We start from the raw sequence: 22,014 nt of genomic DNA on the forward strand, positions 1-22,014 counted from the left end.
CTGGTTCCTGCTTCCCACTTTGCAAGCAGCCTCTGTGCTCCTCCCAGGTGCAGTTGTGAGTCCAAGGCCCAGGGTTCCTCTGGCAGGTGATGTGTGAGTCTCAGTTTACCTCCTGTCTGTGTGGTTTGATAAAGCTGGCTTGGCTGCACAGGCCCTTCACCCTGAACACTGGCTAGAACACAGACACATGTCCTGGGGACCATTGTCCTAGCTGGATGCCCTGCAGAACATGTGTGGGTGCACAGGGGCCCTGCTGAGTCTGGACCGTGGCGCCTCAGTGAACAGTGTGGGGCCTGTGCCTGTGTCGCGTCCATCCTCTGGCCTGGTGTGCTGTGCCGCAGTAGCCTCCTCAGTGCTCCACTCACACTGGCCATGCCATGGCCTCTCCTGGAGCTCTGTCTCTCTGGGCCCAGCCTGTGTGCGTGAAGGGGTGGGGGTGACCCAGTGCCGGGCAGGTGGGTGGACAGATGGGTACATGGCGGATGGACAGCTGGACGCGTGTGCTCCCGGCTGCAGCTGTCAGAGCCACCTGTCTGGTCGACATGCTGCTGGGCGGAGCGGGGCATTCTGCAGCCTGGGGCCCAGCCCATGGCTCCTATGGCTTCTTCCCTTCCTGGGACCCCTCCTTGCACCCCTCACCCACCGTTTCTTGCCTTGGAGCTGGTGTGCCCCCTGGACCTGCCCTTCCCTGACCCATTTCTTCACCCCTTGGTGTGACATCTGTGCCCCCAGCCCTGAGTGGGTAGATGCCTGGCAGGCCGGGCCAGGGTCAGGCTCTGGCGTCATGTGGCCCTGGCTCTTGGGGAGGCGAGTCATGTCCTTGTTGAGACACCTCTCAAGTGCTCCCTGCATGCTGGGCCGGGGTCCATCAGCTTAGGCTGAAGAGGCCTTACTGCCAGGGGCAAGAGCAGCCAGGGGCCATATCCCCTGGTGCTGGTAGGGGAGGGGGAGCTGGGGCTGGGCTTCACAGTGGGAAACCACTGGGGATATCCACAGGGCTGTGGGGATGGAGGAAATGAGAGGAATCGCAGTGCCTAACCGGGGTCTTCTGAGTTGGAGCTGCAGGTCTGCGCACTGGGCACGCCTGCCCCAGCTTCCACCCAGTCTGTGTCCTGCCCTCCTCGCCTTCCTGCCCCCACTCCCTGGTGGCTGTCTTAAGCCACTGGCCCAGATGTGTGGTTGGCTGCTCAGGTGTGGTGATTGCTGTGGGCCTGGCCACCCTGGGTCCCCCTGCTCCTGCCTGGCACACCTAGCCTGGTCCTCCTGTAATGCTCAGAACAACTATGTCTGCGAGAGGCAGAGAGAGGTTTGGACCCAGGCAGTGTGGCCCAGAGGCTGGTCCTGGCTGGCATCCGCCTGGGTCTGAGTACCTACCATCTGGCCACTGACCCAGAGCAAGGCAGGGAATTTGTGGTGCTGGCATCCTAAGCGTCCATCAGGCAGGCCTTAGGCCAGTGGTCATTTTGAACAAGGACTCCCACTCCTGCTGTGGTTGCAGGGCAGGCAGGTGCGGGTGCACTGGGTGCGGGTGTGGGTGCCGTCCAGGCCCCACTGGCAGGGGTGCTGGGCGGCTGTGGCCTGGTTGCCCCTAGGCCGCCCGCTGTCCCTGCCTCTCTCCTCCCAGAGGCTGTGGGCCATGGCGCTGCAGCCAGGACAGCTAGGCCCATCCTGGCCGCCTCCTCCCCTGCCCAGCTCTGGGCTCCACTCTTCCGGGTCTGGTTTGACTTAAGCCTGCTTGGTGGCGAGGCAGCTGAGCGGATGTAGGGGGTGGCCGGCGGCGCTCAGGAATGCAGCCCTCCCCCTCTCCCAGCCGACAGCCTCTTTGGCCCAGAAACACAGCGCCCCACCCTGGCTGGCCGTCCTCAGCCCAGGCCTGATGGATCGGGCTCCAACCAGGGGCTTTCGCTGGGCCCTGCTGCCCCCGACCTGCCCTGCCCTGTCACCGTGAGGACACAGAGGAGGGGTACTGAGTCTGGGCCCAGGCTCCTGCCCTGAAGTGGAAGTGGAGAGGTAGAGCGGGAGCAGGAGCGGGTCAGGCTAGGGGAAGCAGGCCACAGCCCGCAGCCTGAGAGCCTGCCCTGGACTCAGAGCTGGGCAGACACGCCCCAAGAGTCCCATCTCTGGAAAGCCCCCTGGGTCTCTCTGTTAATTAAATACATTTGTTTGGTAAAAGCAACTAAAAATACTTGCAGCATCCCAAGCTGCGGAGGAGAAGAGCTGGCTAATTAACGCCTGGTTTGTTTGGGATCTGGAATACATTTCCATGCCAATGAGACACCCATCCTCCTCCACTGTCTTGCTGGGATGCCCCCACCCCTAGGATACCCCATCCTGGAGTCTCCTGGTCCACTGCCCTAGACTTCCTGTGAACCCTGGCCTCTGCCCCCCACAACCAACATCCCTGCTTCAAAAGCCCAGCCTGGCCCCAGGGATGGCTAGGCACCGTGGGACTCCTATAGCCTTCACCCTGGGTGTGGCCGTGCTGCTCCATGGTGGGTGCTGGGCTGTGGTTGTCTCCAGGCCCCAATACCCTCTGGCCTCTCTTGACTGATAAAGGAGCTGAGTCCTAGACTGGCCTGTTGGGGTCTGAGTTTGCCCTGCACTGAGGCTGGAGCTGGGGATGTGGAGAGTGAGTATGGCTGGCGCTGGTACTGTCTGCTCATGCATGTCTGGGCAGCTCGGGGAGGGGCTTTAGACTCCTGACCCTCGATGGGGGGTGGGGCTGGGTCAGGGAGGTATCAGCACAGCCCCAGTTAGGACCCCTTGCTGCTGCAGATTCTGGTGGACCTCTCAAACCCCAGTGGCCGGCCCGCCCTGGCCTATGAGAGCGTGGTGGCCCAGGAGGGCAGCCCCATCCTGCGAGACCTCGTCCTCAGCCCCAACCACCAGTACCTCTACGCCATGACTGAGAAGCAGGTGGGTACTGCACCAGTCAGATGGTGTGGCTGAAGGTGGGGGCCCTTTTACCAGGAACCCCAGTCACAGAGCAGTAGGGGTAGGGCCACATCACAAGTTGGGCATCTGTGGCTCCTGGTGAAAGTGGTTTCAAGCCGGTCTGTGCTCTGCCTCGACTGGGTTTGCAGGGGAACTGGTCTGGTCACCAGGGGCCCCACAGCCTCATTGCTGCCTCCATGTTTTCCTGGGCTGGGTTTGGAATTCCCACCCCTCCCCTGTTGACTTCCTGACCACAGAAACAGATGTGTGAAAGAGCGATTTCAGAGACAGGTGTCACTGGAGAGTTTGGGGTGTGTGCTGGGCCCCTGAGTCCTCAGGCCTAGGGCTGGGTCTCTGTCCAGTGGGTCTGCCCATGGAGGCTGTGGCTGGCCTGGTCTACCCAGCCTGATGCCTGGCCCAGCTCTGTAAGGCCATGGACTTGAGTCCCTGGCCTGGCCTGCCTGGAGTCCACCCCTGCCCTTTGACCCAACCTAGTAACCTCGTGGCAGCTGGAGGGTGGGCAGATGGGGCAGGTGGGGCCAGGTTGGGCACACCAGCTGAGGCCAGGCCTCCCTCCGCTTGCGGCTGGCTCGTTTTTCCTCTGCTCCTCCTGGGCACAGTGGGGTTCTGCCTTCCTGGGGACCTCAGGGACGTGCCTCCGTGGGCACTGGGATACTGGGCTGAGCCAAGGAGTCAGAGTGAGCTGAGGCCAGCCTGCCCCTCTGAGTGTTGTCTGGACCTGCATTGGAGCTTGGGATTGGGACCCGCCAAGCCCGTTGATCCCTGGGGAAGCTCAGAGCTGGGATGGAGTCCAGACAGATGGAGAGGAACTCCGGTTGAAGCTGCAGGTGCTTCTTTGATTGGTTTTTCCCATATGGACTGTTCTTTCTGGCTGCTGCCCCTTGGGTTTCCAGGGCTCTAGAGGCCTGACCTGTGCGACCTGGCTTGGCCAGGGCAGGGTTGCCAGATCTGCCTTTGAATAGACTGAGAAGTGCAGGGCCTCCCCGGGCCTAAGGAGAGCAGAGTAGGGAGTCAGAGGTGAGGATGGCTGGGACCCCTGGGGTGGTACTGGAGGGGCCTGACACCTCCCCCACCCCAGGTGACGCGGGTGCCTGTGGAGAGCTGTGTGCAGTACACGTCCTGTGAGCTGTGTCTGGGGTCACGGGACCCCCACTGTGGCTGGTGTGTCCTGCACAGCATGTGAGTCTGGGCAGGTGGGCAGGGGCAGTTGGGGAGGGCCATGGTGGTCTCACAGTGGGGAGGGGGAGCCTGGTGCATGGCAAGCCACCCCGAGTTCTTTGCCCAGGTCCCGCCTGGCATGCAAGCCCTGTAAGTCTCCCCACCCGCCCAGCCTCAACCCCTCTGCCTACAGCTGCTCGAGGCGGGACGCCTGTGAGCGAGCAGACGAGCCCCAGCGCTTTGCTGCGGACCTGCTGCAGTGCGTGCAGCTGACTGTGCAGCCTCGTAATGTGTCTGTCACCATGTCCCAGGTCCCAGTAAGTGTGGCACCCCAGGTGGTAAGCGGTGGGGGACAGCCGTGGGGACGCTGCTCACCGCGCCTCCTTCTGTCTACCCAGCTCGTGCTGCAGGCCTGGAATGTGCCTGACCTCTCAGCTGGTGTCAACTGCTCCTTCGAGGACTTCACAGAATCTGAGAGCGTCCTGGAGGACGGCCGGATCCACTGCCGCTCGCCCTCCGCCCGGGAGGTGGCGCCCATCACGCGGGGCCAGGGTGAGTGGCCCCAACACAGTGGGGCCCGCTGCCTGGCCAGGTCCAGGGCTGCAATCCAGTTGCCGCCTGTTTAGCGCCTCCCTTGTTCAGTTCCAAGGGCATGTTGGTGACACTCTGACAGCTGATATGGGAGGGGGGGTCTCATCACCTGCTGGTCTGGGAGTGGAGAAAACCCTCCAGGCATGCAGCCAGAGCGAGAGCCTTCCTGCCAGGGAGGTGGATAGCGGATACATCCTTCTTAGGATTTATCTTATGGGCTCACCATATATTTACAGTAGGAATAGACGTAGACACATGAGCATACTTCACCTCCGCTATCATAATTATTGCTATCCCTTCTGGCGTTAAGGTCTTTAGGTGTCCCATGGTGACCCAGAGGGTGGAAAAGCAGGGCAGGGTAGGCGGGATGAAGGGACCACATGGCAGATACCTGGGGTCTTGCAGGGGGCCGCAGGCTGGAGGTGGGAGCGGGTGAGGGGTGGGCCATGTGTGGCACAGGTTTGGTGGGGGACAGTGTCATGGGGACTTGGGGTACAGGACCCCTCTGGCTGCCACAGCCCATTGGACAGTCGCTCTGCAGGCTCTTCCCCAGGAGCAGGCAGCCTGGGAGCCTAGGGAGAGTCTCGAAGTTCTGAACCCCTCATGCTACTGAGCAGGAGGCAAGCAGGGCAGATCCCAGGCCCTGGTCACCTGGGGGCTGAGGGGGCTGGACGCGTGTTTGATGTGACTGATGGTGGCAGCTAGGAGGGTCTCCGGGCAAGTCGTTCCCCTGTCTGGACTAGACCTGTGCGGGGGTCCTGGGCAAGCGGTCTTGGTGACTCAGCCATGCTGCTCCTGCAGGAGACCAGCGGGTGGTGAAACTCTACCTGAAGTCCAAGGAGACAGGGAAGAAGTTCGCGTCTGTGGACTTTGTCTTCTACAACTGCAGCGTCCACCAGTCGTGAGTGTCCCTGGGCCCCTCCGCCCACCTGGACCTGGGCTACTTGCCACACCCCCGTCCCTGTGGTCCCACTGTGCTCGCTGTCTGCAGACCTGCCCTCATGTGGCCAGGCAGCAGATGGTGATTCTGTGACTGGGGCTCCCGAGGCCGGGTCCGGGAGGGAGGAGAGGTCACTGTGTGAGCAGCTTGCAGGTAGAGGAGCCAACCAGGGCAAGGCCATGAGTGCAGAGGGTTCCTGAGGCTGGGGCAGGCACATCAGGGGGCAGTAGTCAGAGTGGGCGGCAGTGCCTGCCACACAGGGATCTTGTAGGGCCCCAGCTGGCTGTGTATGGCTACAAGGGCACATTGTGCATTGTTGCCACTGTGGTATGGACAGTGGCCCATGGGCACTGGCGTGGAGGGGAGGCGCTCAGGAAGGAGCTGAGGGCTGGTTTGGGGGCCTGGGCAGGGGGTGCCTGCTGCTTCTGGTTGTGGGAGGCTACTGTTGGATGATGTAGCATCCAGGTCCCTTCTGGTTGGTGCTGGCCCCTGTGCAGTTCCCTGGCTTGGGCAGGGAGTATGTCTGGGAGGCAGCTGCTATGCCTGCTGCCCATTTTGGCTGTGAGTATCCCCAGCCTCAGAGGAAGGATGGGAGGAGTTGGGGGCCTCCCATGAGTCCCACTGTGAGCCCAGAGGAGAGCCCTCACTCCTTCCCTGACCCAGAAGACCCAGGCTGAGGCAGTAGGGTTTGGCCTCAGAGACAGGAGGTGCCTGGCTTTTCGGGTATGTCTTTGTTTGTTGACTGACTCACAGATGGACTCTGTCACAGCTCTTTGTGGAGCAACTGCCGTGAGCCAGGCAGGCTTTTTATTTCCAGGATGCAGCATCTCGTGTCTCAGGTGGGGTGGGGGATCTCTGGGACAGAGGCCTGGAGGGGGCCAAGGGCTGCAGGAGAAGCAGGGTGGTTAGGGGAGCTGGCGGGTCAGGAGATCCTGGAGAGGAGATGGAGGTGGTATGTTCCTGGAGGCTGTTGAGATGGCAAGGTGCCAGCCCTGTGCAAGGCTGAGTTGTGGGCAGAGCACCTACAGTGGCCAGCCTGGCAGACCCTGGGGTGTATCAGAGGAAAACAGACAAGCTCCTGCCCTGGCGATCCTGCTTTCTGCAGGGAGGTGATGTGCATGACCCTGTTCAGCTCTGTGGCAGCACATGCTGCTTCAGTTTAAATCTAAGTTTGCTAAAAGGAGTCAAGACTTAAAATGAAGTTCCTTAGTTGCACTAACACATTTCTGGTGTGAGTATCCATGCCTGGCTGGCAGTCAGATGATGATCAAGGCTCTGGAGGAAAAAGCGGCAAAGAGGAAAGGGAGCTTGGGGTCAGGAGGGTGGGCAGGCAAGACCAGCTGTCGGGGAGGTGTGAGGAGGCAGAGGGGCAGCCACACTCAGGTTTGGGGAAAGATCTTTACAGGCCAGGGGCAGTCAGTGCCAAGGCCCTGAGGTGGCACTATGAATACCAGCAGGGGCGGCATGGTGTCCTTCTGATTGTGCGTGACCCCATGTGGTTGCGGGTCCCCAGGCTTCAGCACCCACCCTTTCCCTGCAGCTGCCTGTCCTGTGTCAACGGCTCCTTTCCCTGCCACTGGTGCAAATACCGCCACGTGTGCACACACAACGTGGCTGACTGCGCCTTCCTGGAGGGCCGTGTCAACGTGTCTGAGGTAAGGCCAGGCAAGGGTGAGGCTCAGGTTTTCAGAGGTGGAGCAGAATTGGGTTGAAACATCCCATCTGGATGTCACCTGAGGCCTGGCCCAGGGAGCGCCTGTGGGTGTCTGGGATGTCAGCGTGTGGTGCATGCACCACCAGCCTGGGTCAGCAAGGTGACCCTGGATGCCAGCTGGGAGGCCTGTGGGGTCACTGTCTTGGCCTGAAGCCAGGCCTGTGGTATTTGTTGGTGACCCCTGGGTGTCCTTTGTGACACTCAGGGAGGGGGAGAAGCCTCAGATGAGTTCTGCCCCTGGGCCTCTGTGTGGGGGCTGCAGACACAGGCTCCTGGGTGCAACGGGGGGCACTATCAGGCTGCAGAGCGGGTGCGTGCAGAGCCTGGGGTGCGGGTGCCTGGCAGGCACAGAGGCCTCCGTGTCAGGCAGGGGAGCTTGCTGGCCTAATATGCCTGAAGGCTGGTGAGTTCTGGAGTCACCAGGCGCTGAGTAGTAATTGCTAGTAATTAGGTAGTAATTATTCCGGGCTGGGCAAGGCACTGGCTTTATGAGCAGCGGGCTATTCCTTTTGGAACCTGAGGCACTTAAAGCAGGACAAGGCAGGACCCAGGGCCCACAGGCGCTGAGTGGCGAAGCTGGGGCTGGAGCTGTGGCGGCCCCCACCCCCACCAGCTCTGGCTGTGGGTGTGGAGCCAGGACTTGCAGCCAGGTCCCTTTCCTTTGCTGTGGACACTACACCCGTTGGCTGGAGGGGGCAGATTCTGCTTGCCAGGGAGACCTTGGAGGCTGCAGCTGGGCTGCACTTCCCTGCCGGGCTGGGGACTGGGGGCTGGGGGCTGAGGAAGTTGCATGGCGGCCTTCTCTCCTCTGGGTCCGTTGTCACAGAGGCCCCCTTGGCCCCTAGCATCACCCTCTGGACTGGACTTTTCTGTTCCCTGGCATGACATCAGGGCACAGGACAGCAGTGGAGGGTAGCCCGGGGCCGCAGGGACCACGGTGCCTGTGTCAAGGTGACTGCCTATGACAGTGAGTGTGTGGGAGCCAGGGACACAGTGGGGGGCTTCCCTGGGGGTGTGGCCCGCCCGAGGAGCCAGGCCAAGGTATCCTGGGGTGTGGGCAGAGCGCAAGGTGGAATCTGAGGCGGGAGGTGGTCCTGGGGCCTCTCGGGCCAGGGAGAGCTGGGTGTGAAGTCACTGTGGGGTGGGTGTATAGATGCACTGGCTCTGGCGCTGAGAGCCGCCTAGGGTTCAGGCGGTGGGGAAAGCACAGTGGTCGTCAGGGGTGGTAGCAGGGCCCTGGGCAGCTTGGGGTGGTTTTGGGGCTGAGATAGCCCAATTCCTCAGTGGTGGCCTTCCCTGAGCCTTCCCCATCCATGCCATGAACTTCGGGGCACCCTTGGGGACTGGAGGAAACGGACCCTGGAGTAGTGGCCCTGGGCCTCAGGGCATGGGGAGGCAGAGCAGGCAGGGCTGGGCTAGGGGGTCGCAGGACTGTGTGGGGAATGGATTCTCTCCACAAATACTTTACTCTTTTTTTTAGCTTGAGTCCCAGATTTTTATGGAGCTGTTTCCTAAGGGGCGTGACGTGAGTCCTCCCGGACTCAGGGCACAATGGCCAGTGGCAGTCCCCACCCCTCACAAGCCCTCTTTCCGTCTCTGTTTCTGGTGGGTTCCTCAAGCCACCTCCTGAGACAGGAGCATACTACATCCAGCTTCCTGCTGAGATAGCCAGGCCTAACCCCCAAGGCTGCTGCCCGCCCCCTGTCCCATGCTGGTAGGGGGTCTCTGTGGTCCCTTCTTGTGCCTGCGTGCACACTGGGGTCTGTGTGTTTTGTCTGAAGGCGGAGTGGCCTGTGCATATTGATGGGAAGGGCCGCCAGACTGAGCCCATGGAGGCAGCTGGTTCTGTGTGCCAGGGCCTAAGGGCTCCCACATGGAGCCCCCACCAAAGCAGAGCTCATGAGATGCGCTCAGTCAGGACTTTCTCTTAGAAATGCCTGTTTCTGGACTCTGCAGAAAGGGCGGGGTGTGGTTTGCATCTTCACATAACATTTGTGTGCCCTGCCAGTCAGCTCCCAGACCTGAGCAGGTCTGTAGACTCCTTGCATGAAGGGGAGACTGGGGTCCCTTGAGGAAGGAGCCTGGTGCGCTGGCAAAATGCAACCAGTTAGTCTTCCTCCAGCGTTTCCCAGAGGGACCTTCAGCCTTTTTCCGGGGAGACTATGCACTGGGGAAAAGGTTGTAATCAGAGTCTTTGGGGACAACTGGACCTGGCCCTGAAGAGGGACCTCCAGCCTTTTACCTGGGAGACTATGCACTAGGGAAAAGGCTGTAATCAGAGCCTTTGGGGGCAGTTGGACCTGGCTCTGAACTGTCACTGATCCCAGGAGACCCATACCACTGTGGGCCTGGGTCAGAATCGGGCCAAGTGGAGTCAGGTGATCACTGGAGTTTGAGCCCAGGCCTGACCCAGTGGGCCGCATGGGTGCAGAGCTTCCTGGGTTCTCATTCAGCTTGGTGTTGGGGAGGAGATGGGGTGGGGGTGCGGGGAGCACTTGAGAGGACCGGGTGTGGCCCAGGCAGCCAGTCAGTTTCCTGCCCTTGGCAGAGGGCAGGGGTGGCGAGGGGACAGGCCAGCCTCAGGGTGATGGGGCAGGCAGGTAGGGGCCAGCGACATTGGCCTCGATGCCTGCTGGGCCCACACACTCACACTGGTGTTGTGGTGGGTGGTGCTTTTTCCTGGCTGGGACCTGGGTTCTAGGGGTGGGCCATGACTGAGACCTCACGCTGGGTGAGCCAGCTTCATGTCTTGTGCCAAGAGGTTTCCTGGACTTACAGGCACCAAAGAAGCCCAGGCCTCACCGTAGTCGCCTTCTGGCTTGCTGCAGGCTGAGCTGCCTGGGCTCCTCTGGGCATTTTTCGGTTGGGTGGACAGTGGGGGCAGCTCAGCTGGTCTCAGACTGACCATTCTCCGGAGCTCACAGGCAGCCTAGCTTGGACTGAAAGGAGTCTCAGTGCCCTGAGCCACCCGTTTTCATGGCTGGGGCCCTAGGGTGACAAGGCCCGTGTCACAGTGAGACTCCAGCCTAAGCCTCAGCATGCAGAGTCACTGGGTGCACCTCATACTGCCAGGGAGGTGTGGCATAGGTATGGCCACTGTGTGTGCCTGTGCCTTCCGGCTGCAGCTGTGGTGGGAACACACAGTTGCAAGTGCAGCCCCTAAGTTGGGGCCAGTGGCCCTAGCTGCAAGGTGCCACCACCTGCTTCTCCCTGGTGGATACAGGAGCATCCCTGCAGACCCAGAGATTAGTGGTCAGCTTGCCCAGCTGGGCCTTGTTAACTCTGCTTCCCTGGAGCTCCTGAGGGGCTGGGCCAGAGTCCAGGCCCCCTCCTGGGTCCTGGAAAATCTCTGCAGAGCTGGGCCTGGGCCTGCCTGCCTGCCTTGGGGGCTGTTGCAGGGCTTGGGGATTACAGCCTGTTTTCAGCATCCCTATTTAAAGCCCAGCTTCTCAGTGTTCCCAAGGGACCATCTCCTGAGGCCAGCAGCAGCCATGCTGCAAGGAAGCCGGGCCATTGCATCAGTTATTGTTGCCGAAATGCTGGCCCCAGAGGCCAGGCCTGTTTTTCTGCTGGGCTCTGGTTATTTTTATACACTCCCGGGGCCCCCAGTGCAGAGCCTGCAGCCCCAGAACCCCACTCTTTCCTGCCTCTGGGGCCTTTTCAGCTGCTGGCCAGATGGGGCTCCTTTGGTCTCTGGAATGGTGGGGGTCCTAGAACATGGGGCAGGGCATTCAGGGGCCAGAGGTAATAGAGCTAGTCTGGATCACAGTATGCAGTCACTGTCCCAGCCAGCGGTTCTCGGTTTGCCAGTGCATAAAATGGGCACATTGGTGCTTGGCTGGGAGCACCACAGGCCCAGTGCACATCTGGAGTGCAGTGAGGTGCACCTTGCTCACTGGTCTCCACCCCCGGGCTCAGCCAAACTCTTCCTATCCCTAGGACTGCCCACAGATCCTGCCCTCCACCCAGATCTATGTGCCAGTGGGAGTGGTAAAGCCCATCACCCTGGCTGCACGGAACCTGCCACAGCCACAGTCAGGCCAGCGTGGATATGAGTGCCTCTTCCACATCCCAGGCAGCCCGGCCCGTGTCACCGCCCTGCGCTTCAACAGCTCCAGCCTGCAGTGCCAGAATTCCTCGGTGAGGTGGCCACGGCAGGGGCTGGGGGCCATGAGCAGGAATGGGCCGGTTATCCTCATGGCCCTGGGTCCTGGCATGTGCTTATTCACAAAGGGCAGTGCACGTGCACACATGTATCTCTGATGAGTCAGAAGCCACTCCTGGCTTCCCCAGGCCATTGCCAGGCCCTTTAGATGTGCCTGGGTCATGTGGGCAAGTGGGCTGCAAGGGACCCATGCTGTCCTGGTAGCTGCTGAGAACACCCAGATGTGTGGTAGGAGCAGCCTGAGTGTGGGAGTGGACAGCAGCCAGACTCATGGGACTCGCACACTGCAGTCTCCGTGGGTCCTAGGCATGGGCTGATCATCAGGTCTGAGTGTGTGCAGGAATAGCCAGGTGGCAGCCAGCCTTCATCACTGTGCTCCCGGAGGGCAGAGGTCAGGGTGCCAGAGCGCATGGTTCCGTCCATCCCTGGCCAAATGCAGAAAACACTCCCATTGGCCCGCACTTGCACACTAGCAGATGGGTGTTGCCTGTGGTCCTAGAAGAGTATGTGTGGACCTTCAGATTTGACACAATAGTGTTTGAAAAGCTCTACTGTCAGGTGCAGTACATTCAGTGACAGGGGATCTCTATAGAGCCAGCTGTTTCCTGAGTGGTGGGGAAGTGGGGCCCAGTTGCCCAGCAGTTGGAGGCCTGGGCTGAAGTCCTGCACTCCCCGCAGGCCTCTGTCTCACCTTCTGCTCAGGACGGGTGTGATCCAGGGAGCTGTGGGCTTCCAGGAACTCACTGCAGGGGCAGGTGGCTGGGCTGTTGTGTGGGGCACTGGTCTGTCGACAAGGTCTTGGCTGGACCCCATCCCCTGGAAGCCCTGGGGAGGGCCTTGATGGGGTCAGAGGTCTGGAGCCCTTTGGCTGACTCCTGGTCTGTCCCAGCAGCGTGGGGTAGGCTCTGGAGGGTCACGACAGGCTTCCTGGGGCAGGGTGGGTTGCAGGTCTGCCATGAGGATCACTCCTGGCCACCACAGCTATCTGGAGTTCCCTCTGCCGTCCAGCCTTTCCAGACATTTCTGCTGTATCACCAAGTCTTCGCCCGCCCTGCACCTTCCACCTGCGTCTCCCTCCCCACCCTCCCTTCTCACCAGGCCCACATTAATCTTCCCTTCAGCTGTGTTTAAAGGGAAGAGGGAGTATCGGGGAATTTGATAGGATCCAATTAAATTCCTGCAGATAAAATAATGATGAATTGCCGGGCCGCCCCTTGGAGACGCTGGGCTCCCTGCACCGCCCCAGCACGGGAACAGAGTTGAGGTCATCCGCGGCAGAAAGTCGGGCACAGCTGGAGCCCTAGCCAGGCTCCCTGAGAGGGGCAGTTCCCCTGGGCCCAGCCCAGCCTTGTTGGGGAGGGGACGGGGAGCAGGGCTGCACCTGACAGTGATTCTGCCTGTCTATGCCCCAGTCCAGGGACACAGATCTCCCACCTCAAGGCAGGGCATTCCTGGCCCATTCAGCAAAGATATTGAGGTTCACAGAGCATGCTGATGCCTATTCTAGGGCCAGCTGGGAGTCCTGATTTCCCAGCCTGGCTGACTGCAGGGAGTGGTCAGAGGCTGCCTGTGGTTGGAGGTGGTCTCCAAGGGGGTGCCACAGAGGTGACTGTGGGAAGCACAGAGGTTCCCCGGAAGGGCACCTCATGATTGCTAGGCTGGAGAGAGGGACCTCTAGAGCCAGGAAGGAAGCCCTGTGTAGGGTGAGGGTGGAGAGGGAGCGGTTGTGGCTGCAGAAACTTCTCCTGGAGCTAGCACCCTGGCGGCTTTGTGGACCTGAGGCTCCAGCCTGGAGGCCGCTTAGCTGGGAAGCCTGACCTTGCCATCACCCAACAGTACTCCTACGAGGGGAACGACGTCAGCGACCTGCCGGTGAACCTGTCGGTCGTGTGGAACGGCAACTTCGTCATCGACAACCCACAGAACATCCAGGGTGAGTGGGCGCCCGGGCGGGGTGGACAGTGGGCAGGCCCGAGCTGACCGCACCCCTCCCCGCAGCACACCTCTACAAGTGCCCGGCCCTGCGCGAGAGCTGCGGCCTCTGCCTCAAGGCCGACCCGCGCTTCGAATGCGGATGGTGCGTGGCCGAGCGCCGCTGCTCCCTGCGACACCACTGCGCGGCCGACACACCTGCATCCTGGATGCACGCGCGTCACGGCAGCAGTCGCTGCGCCGACCCCAAGATCCTTAAGGTAGGGCCCCCAGCCCTGCCTCACACCCCATGCCCCGCTCCACACGACCCCAAACCCTACGCCCGACGGGACGCCTGTACCCCAGCCTCTGCCTTCCGCAGCTGTCCCCCGAGACGGGCCCAAGGCAGGGTGGCACGCGGCTCACCATCACAGGCGAGAACCTGGGCCTGCGGTTTGAGGATGTGCGTCTGGGTGTGCGCGTGGGCAAGGTGCTGTGCAGCCCCGTGGAGAGCGAGTACATCAGTGCGGAGCAGTGAGTACAGCCCTGGGTGTGCGCGGGGCGGGACGGGGCGGGGCAGCTGCAACCCCTGAGGCCCGCCTGCCCACAGGATCGTCTGTGAGATCGGGGACGCCAGCTCCGTGCGGGCCCATGATGCCCTGGTGGAGGTGTGCGTGCGAGACTGCTCACCGCACTACCGCGCCCTGTCACCCAAGCGCTTCACTTTTGTGGTGAGTCTGCCGCCCTCCCTGTCTCCCTATTCCCTGCTGCTCTGAGAGGGTGCCACTGAGGGCTCCTGTTCCTCTTCAGGGCCCCTTGTCTGGCCACGCTCTGCCACTGCTCTTCCACGGCCTGGGTGCCGCCCCTCCCCTCCTGTGCCTAGGCCAGCTCCAGGGCTCCCTGGCTTACCTTGGGCTGTGCCTGAGAAACCTGGGAGTACTGCCTCTGAAGTGCAGCTCCCGGGCATGCGGGCTCCTAGTCTGGGGAACTGGAGGGGTAAGCAGGCCAAGTGGGGCCTGTCCCCATGTGGCCCCCAGGGGACTTTCCTGAGAGCTACAGCAAGTTCCCTCTTCCTGCAGACACCAACCTTCTACCGTGTGAGCCCCTCCCGCGGGCCTCTGTCAGGGGGCACCTGGATTGGCATCGAGGGAAGTCACCTGAATGCAGGCAGTGATGTGGCTGTGTCGGTCGGTGGCCGGCCCTGCTCCTTCTCCTGGTACGGGGTGCAGGTGGGGGTGGGGGCCTGGCTGCCCCTCCTCCTGGTTCAGATGGTTGCATGCCCCTTCTTGTTGCCTGGGCAACGAGGCTATGGAGAGCCTGGCTGGGGTGATCACTGTGAAACCCAGAGGCGGAAGTTGCCATGGAAACAGGCTACCTCCAGAGTGGGAGGACTGGGCGGTGATGGGGGCGGGGCCTGCCTTTGGGGGCGGGGCAACCTGGCTGCCTCTGCCTTGGTTTTTCCCTGTGGGTATGGGGAATCCCTTGGGTACAAAATAAGAAGTATTTTAAAAAATTTTTAAGAGAGAAAGCAGAAATCTTAACAAAAGCCCTGAGGCTTGAAGTGGATAATTTTAGATTAGGGATGATAATGGAACGTCCCTTTAAATATTTTCCTGTGGTAATTACCCGTTATCAGACTAATCATTGGTGTCTGCAGCTGAGGGGGCCTGGCGGCTGTGGGGCTCCTGGCAGTGGTGGAAGAGCTGAAGGTCCGGACCCAGGTGCGGGCCATGCCCGGCTGCCTGCCCAGTGGGGTGTCCCCATGACACCTGGGCCAGCTCATTTAGTCTCCTCACAGCCCCTTGGGATGCAGGGATAGGGCAAGGTTTTCCCACTGGGACAGGTGCCAAGAGGGAAGGTGTCTGCCTGGCCCAGGGTAGTAGGAATGGGCACTCGGCTCCCAGCACTTGGAGCACAGGCTGAGTGAGGGTGGCCCTGGGACAGACAGGGAAGGTCAGGCCAGGGCTTAGTCTCTCCGGCCCTCCCCAGGGAGAGAGGGAGGGCAGCGTGAGCCTACCTCCCAGCCTGGCATGTGTGGGGTGGGCCTGCTGCTCACTGCCTCTGGGGAGGCAGAGGCCTGGTGGGTGTGGAGCCCTGGCCAGGGTCATCTGGAGTGGGTGTGGGCGACAGGGAGGCTGTGATGAAAGCAGACCTGGAGAGGCAGCAGACCAGGTCCCAAATGCCAGGCTGGGCAACAGTGGGGGCCTGAAGGGGCTGGGAGCCAGGGAGAGGGTAGGACAGACATACACAGTCCCGGGAGGGAAAGTAGCAGTGATAGTATGCAGCCACCCAAGGCAGTACCTGTGACAGATGGCACCCTGCCCACTGTTCCTCAATGCATCTACATTCCACCTGCCTGAGTTCCGCCTGTGTGCTCCTCACTGTCCCACTCGGGCACCTCCAGGAGGAACTCCCGTGAGATCCGGTGCCTGACACCCCCCGGGCAGAGCCCTGGCAGCGCTCCCATCATTATCAACATCAACCGTGCCCAGCTCACCAACCCCGAGGTGAAGTACAACTACACCGAGGACCCCACCATCCTGAGGATCGACCCGGAGTGGAGCATCAACAGGTGGGGCCCAGCAGCACCCATTCCCTGTCCCCAGCTGTTGAGAGCAGCGCCGAGCCAGGAGCTCTTCCACCAGGCACTTGCCGGTGTCCCTCCTGCATGCTGGGTACTGTCCTGCTGGGAAACACCCCTTGCCAAGAGCTTTTACCTGTTTCCTGTCTTTGGGGAAGGCAGGCTTTGCCTGGCTGAGCTGTGGCCTGTGTTTCCAGCTCACTGGGCCCCAGCATCATCTGGTGACCCCCCCACCCCTGTTCTGTTCCAGTGGTGGGACCCTCCTAACGGTCACGGGCACCAACCTGGCCACTGTCCGTGAGCCCCGAATCCGGGCCAAGTACGGAGGCATTGAGAGGGAGAACGTGAGTCCCTGCCCTCAGCTGCCCACCTCGGTCCAGGCCTTCACCTGGGATGGGGCTCCTGCTATAAATGCTCATGTCCCTGCCCCTACACCTGCCCCTTCCCAGCTTATGCCAACCTTGGCTGTGCCTGGAGACCCCTGGGGAGGCATCTGTCCTGCTTGGCGGGTGGAAGGTCTGGCTCTGGGCTGCTGGCTGTGCACGCCTCTCCTTCAGGCCATATGTCCCTGGTCCATGTGGGGTGGGTGGCCCAGGACCTGCCCTGCTGGTGCCTGGCATCATCTATGCAGGGAGCAGGCAGCCCCCAGGCCAGGGGCTCTGTCACTGGGAGTTGCCGGGCCATTCGGGGAGGTCCCGCCCAGCATCCCTACCCTGTGTCTCCAGGGCTGCCTGGTGTACAATGACACCACCATGGTATGCCGCGCCCCGTCTGTGGCCAACCCTGTGCGCAGCCCACCGGAGCTGGGGGAGCGACCGGATGAGCTGGGCTTCGTCATGGACAACGTGCGCTCCCTGCTTGTGCTCAACTCCACCTCCTTCCTCTACTACCCTGACCCCGTACTGGAGCCACTCAGTCCCACTGGCCTGCTGGAGCTGAAGCCCAGCTCCCCACTCATCCTCAAGGTGGGTCACCGTTGCCCATAGGCTGGGCCGTGCCAGGGAGGAGGCCCCTCGTCCTGGGCTCTGGCTCACCCCCACCTCCTACAGGGCCGGAACCTCTTGCCACCTGCGCCCGGCAACTCCCGACTCAACTACACAGTGCTCATTGGCTCCACACCCTGCACCCTTACTGTGTCGGAGACGCAGCTGCTGTGCGAGGCGCCCAACCTCACAGGGCAGCACAAGGTCACGGTGCGTCTGTCCACCGGGGGTGCGGAGCTGGGAGAGCCATGCCCCACCTGTGGACCCTGACCCACTAGCACAGCCCCAGCTCTGACCTTGCCCCAGATTCACCCCTAGCTCAGAGGGTGCTCAGCTCCAGTGCAGGCCCTGCCTTAGCCCTCAGCCTGCTACCTCCTTGAGCCCCCCAGACTGCCTACCCACCCTGAGCCCTTGCCATGCCAATGCTGCCCTGATTGGACAGGCGCCTGCCCTGGGTCCCAGTGTCACCCTGCTGACCACTCTGTGCCCCTGTCGGTGGGACCTTGCCCACAGGCAGGTGTGTGTGAGGGTCTTGCCCATCGGGAGGGGCTCCCAAGCTTAGTGGAAAGCATGGGTGGCTCCTGAGTGGCCTCCACCCACCGGCAGGTGCGGGCTGGCGGCTTCGAGTTCTCGCCAGGGACACTGCAGGTGTACTCGGACAGCCTGCTGACGCTGCCTGCGATCGTGGGCATCGGCGGGGGTGGGGGTCTACTACTGCTGGTCATCGTGGCCGTGCTCATCGCCTACAAGCGCAAGTCACGAGATGCTGACCGCACACTAAAGCGGCTGCAGCTCCAGATGGACAACCTGGAGTCCCGCGTGGCCCTCGAATGCAAGGAAGGTCTGTTGGGGCTGGGGCTCACTGGGGCAGCTGCCACCTCCAAACCAGGCCCTGGCCCATCCCCACACCTACCTCCCACCACCCCCACCCTGCTTTGGCTCAGTTTACAATGTTCCTGATAGCCTTGCTGTGCCAGGCCTGGTCCCAGGGCAGTGGGCGGGTGCCTGACCAGGGCCTGGCCCTGGAGCAGGTACCACATCCTCAGGGTGCTGCTTGTGACACAGAACTCAGAGCTAGACTGTTTGCGTTTGTATCCCAGCTGGGCTATAAGGCTGGGGGTGGCTATTTACCTTTCTGTGCCTCAGTCTTGTCATCTGTAGAGTGAGCACAGTGACAGTGCCTACTTCCCCAGGCACTGGGAGTGGTGGTGGGTTGGCTGGTGCCAATGGAGCAACAGAGAGGGGTGCTTCTGCCATGCAGCAATGGGGAGCCCTTGTGCTTTGGCAGTCCCTGGGCACATAGAGATCTTGGCCTGAGCTGACCTTTGTCCTTGATATGTCTATAGGGGGAGTCAGGCCACACCATCCTCCTGATCCATGGCAGGTGTGAGTGGCAGAAATCTGTTCCATGTTGGGCGAGACTTTGACCATTTGCAGATAGTAACTCACACATGTTTAGGGCTCTAGGGGTCAGATACTAGGAGTGCTGCTGCTGCAGTGGAGGACGTTAGCCATGTGGTCCAGCATGGGGTTGTCATGATATCCACTGGGACTCTATTGGGATGGGGTGTTTTGTTTGCACAGGACTCAGCCAGTCTTAAAATGCAAAGTTCTGCATCCTGGGAGCCCTCTCAGTCCCAGACAAACCTACATGGCCCTGTGGTGGGCTGAGGGTGGCCCTACCTCTTGGGCAGCCCTGGTGGGACCAGAGGCAGGTGTGTATTGGGGCCAGGTGGGAGGCAGGTGGCCTGGGCCTCCCTTGTGCTCCCACCTGCTGAGGCTGGCTGTCTGGTGAGGCTGGCATGTGTGGATACGGTGGCTGGCGGCTGCTCCAGGCCAGCCAGGTGCAGATAACTAGATGCCTGGCAGCAGTGCCCAGGAGACGAAGGCTCCAGCTCTTAATTAAACCTGTCAGATGTCCCCCAGAGCCTGTCTGGCACTCCTCTGGCTTCTGATCAGATAGCGTGATCCTCGGGCTGCTGCAGGGCTGACACCTCACAGCTCTGGAATGTTCTGTCAGGGGCTTCACTGCCCTGCCTGCCCTTGTTCCTGACAGAGGCAAAGCTGGCCCTGAGCAGAGTGAGCCACATTGAGGGCGCACCAGGCCCGAGATGTGCATGCAGTGGTGTGGGGGCTTGGGGACAGCCTGCAGCCCTGGGACCTCACCCCTGGCCGCACCCCAGCACCTCCCAGCGGTTGGAAGGAGCCCGAACTCCAAAGCTGCTCTACGCTTAACTGCCAGTGTCTGAGATGCAGGAGGCCCCGCCCAGCCTGCCCCTGGTGCCGATGCTTTCTCTGCTCTTGTCTTGCTTGATCCTGTGGGAAGCTCACAGAGGAGAGTTACTATGCCTGTGCTAGGGCTGTAGTAGCTGGGGGATGGAGAGTCACAGTAGTTTCCTTAAGATCATGAAACCAGTAAGTGTCACAACCAGAATTTGATGTAGGCCCCAAGAGTGGGAGGGTTGGGGCATGGAGCAGGGCCACCAGGGCATGCTGCCCCTGATGCCACATCTGGCCACAGCCTTTGCAGAGCTGCAAACAGACATCCATGAGCTGACCAACGACCTGGACGGTGCCGGCATCCCCTTCCTCGACTATCGGACATACGCCATGCGGGTGCTCTTTCCTGGGATCGAGGACCACCCTGTGCTCAAGGAGATGGAGGTAGGACCACTGGCTCTGGGGTCACAGGAACTCAGAGGCAGCTGCTATCTTCTGCCTTTGGGGCTCCTTAGGTGCTGATGGATGGTATGGGGCAGCCTGTGCAGCCTGGGGGAGGGTCCAGGCCTGCAGGGCTCTGGGCTCAGCCGAGTGGGGAGCAGGTGCTAGGAGGCAGAACCAAGACCAGGCCAGCACAGTGGGGCCCTCAGCCCTGGGGCCGGGGCAGGGGAATGGCCAGTGTGGCTCTGCTCCATGAAGTACCTCCAGAGGGCAGGAGGAGGCTCTGGCCCCACGGCCTGCATGGGATGCCAGGCCTCATCTCAGCAAACCACTTGTCAGCCTGGGCTTCTGGCACCTCTCCGGTGGCTGCCCCTTGGGCCCTGCCTCTGCGGGGGTTCCCGCCTGCGGCTCCGCTGGCCTGGTCTGCTGGGTGGTTCTGGATGCGAAGCCTCGCTGGGCGGGGGCCGTGTGCTGGGAGGTGCGGGTGGCTGATGAAGTCGGCTATGGCAGTTTGGGATGGGAGCGTGTGGCTGGCATAGCACCAGGGCCTCAGAGAGTAGGGCTTTGCCCCGTGGACCTTGGCAGTGGCCTGGCGAGGGAAAAGAGGGCTGGCTCCCACGTCCCCAAAGGGCCCCCAGCGGCAGGCAGGCTAGGAGCCAGTCCTCGGCGAGCCACAGCCAGGGACTCAGCAGGTCAGCTGGGTCACACTCTCCAGCTGAGGGCACCCCCCCACCATGTACCTTGGATGTTGGGGAGCCCATGTCCCCTGTGGTGGCTCTGTTGGTGGGTAGTCCCTTTTGAGCTGATACTGAGCAGGCCTTCCCACCTTGGGCCCTGGGGCTGCATGTGGCTGAGTGCTGCCATCCTGTTCCTGGGCTTGCTGCCACGCGGGGCTCCACAGCTTCCCCAGGTTGTATCTCTCTCTCAGTGCCTCCATTTGCTGTGTCTGTCAGACTGTCTCTTTGAGCCGTGACTGTGTGTGTTCTACCTGGGCCATTACCTGTCTGCCTGATACCTGTTGGCCTTGGCTGGGAGCCTGGTATCACTGGTGGCTCTGGGCTTTGCCTAATAGGGAACACCTTGCCCTGATAAACCTTAGTATGAACGAGAGAAAGAGAGTAGGGGCCCTGGAACCAGCTGTGCCTCTACTCCACTCCTTTTTCCTACCTGCAGTGTGGCCCTAATCAAACCTCCTCCTGTCTCCAACCTTGTGTCCTCATCCATGATATGCAGAGGCTGATTGTGCATTGGTTATCATTGTCAAGGCGGAGGGAGATGGTAGACTTGCACTCCTGGTTCCCAGTGTATGGGGGCATTGAGTTGGACTCCCTTTGAGCTGTTGCAGGCCAGCTGTGGAGGTTGCTGTTCAAAGGGCCCAGCCATGGAGTGGGTGGTGTGAGGAGCCCCGCTCATTCTCCACCCAGCCGCACTGCTAACACCTTTGTCATGTTGGCTTGTGGTGGGCTTCTCAGGCTGCCGCAGGGACTCTGTGGCCAGGGCTGCCCTGATGGCAACAGACAGTGGTGGCAGCACCCAGGTCATGTCCATTTTGCTAAGGACAGGTGAAGCTTGAGAATGACCCGCTGAGCTGAGGAGTCAGGGCAACTTGTCACTTGCCTTCCAGGTCTGTCCTCTGATGGGGCCCTGCCATACCAGCCAGGCCTGGACAGCCCCTCACCGGTCAGCTTGGGGGCTGGGGCTGGGGCTGGGTGCTCCTCTGTGGTCTGAGCTCCGTGTGCTCCCTCAGGTGCAGGCCAATGTGGAGAAGTCGCTGACACTGTTCGGGCAGCTCCTGACCAAGAAGCACTTCCTGCTGACCTTCATCCGCACGCTGGAGGCGCAACGCAGCTTCTCCATGCGCGACCGCGGGAACGTGGCCTCGCTCATCATGACGGCCCTGCAGGGCGAGATGGAATATGCCACGGGCGTGCTCAAGCAGCTGCTTTCCGACCTCATCGAGAAGAACCTGGAGAGCAAGAACCACCCCAAGCTGCTACTGCGCCGGTGAGCCTGGGGGCACTGGGATTGGGGGAGGCAGGCCCATGCCTCCAGCTTTGGACAGGCCGGCCTAGCAGGCCCAGAGACACTGCTGTGGCGGTTCCCACTGGGGAGGGATGGGGGGACTCACCTGGCCTCTGAGGCTCAGCTGCCACCTCCCTAGGTACTGATAGTGAGGACCCAGGCTTGAGTCTTCATACTTACAGGCCGGGGCTCTGGGTGAAGGGCTGGGGTCTCCATGGCAGCCCCGGAAGTCCCTGCTGCCCACTCATGTGGGTGCCTTTCGAGACCTGACCTTCGGTGCTGCAGGAAGCGGGGCAGGGTGGGGTGGGATTGGTGGATGAGGGCTGCAGGGGC

General features: G+C 61.5%; 1 protein-coding gene across 2 annotated transcripts in view; it reads left to right on the forward strand.

Moving 5' to 3' along the window:
- PLXNA1 (plexin A1) overlaps positions 1-22,014 on the forward strand; it is a 51,562-nt gene that overhangs the window by 13,584 nt on the left and 15,964 nt on the right. For both annotated transcript variants that reach the window (XM_017955231.3, XM_009200165.4), the window contains 19 exons: positions 2,776-2,916; positions 4,034-4,134; positions 4,307-4,430; positions 4,512-4,665; positions 5,506-5,605; positions 7,185-7,299; positions 11,298-11,498; positions 13,360-13,456; positions 13,522-13,715; positions 13,817-13,968; positions 14,045-14,165; positions 14,514-14,650; positions 15,839-16,006; positions 16,266-16,359; positions 16,741-16,980; positions 17,065-17,208; positions 17,605-17,839; positions 19,520-19,662; positions 21,407-21,663. In XM_017955231.3, coding sequence (XP_017810720.2) covers positions 2,776-2,916; positions 4,034-4,134; positions 4,307-4,430; positions 4,512-4,665; positions 5,506-5,605; positions 7,185-7,299; positions 11,298-11,498; positions 13,360-13,456; positions 13,522-13,715; positions 13,817-13,968; positions 14,045-14,165; positions 14,514-14,650; positions 15,839-16,006; positions 16,266-16,359; positions 16,741-16,980; positions 17,065-17,208; positions 17,605-17,839; positions 19,520-19,662; positions 21,407-21,663 — 2,918 coding nt within the window. The remainder of the gene's footprint in view (positions 1-2,775; positions 2,917-4,033; positions 4,135-4,306; positions 4,431-4,511; positions 4,666-5,505; positions 5,606-7,184; positions 7,300-11,297; positions 11,499-13,359; positions 13,457-13,521; positions 13,716-13,816; positions 13,969-14,044; positions 14,166-14,513; positions 14,651-15,838; positions 16,007-16,265; positions 16,360-16,740; positions 16,981-17,064; positions 17,209-17,604; positions 17,840-19,519; positions 19,663-21,406; positions 21,664-22,014) is intronic.

The sequence above is a fragment of the Papio anubis genome, chromosome 2, assembly GCF_008728515.1.
Source record: "Papio anubis isolate 15944 chromosome 2, Panubis1.0, whole genome shotgun sequence".
Taxonomy (NCBI): domain Eukaryota; kingdom Metazoa; phylum Chordata; class Mammalia; order Primates; family Cercopithecidae; genus Papio; species Papio anubis.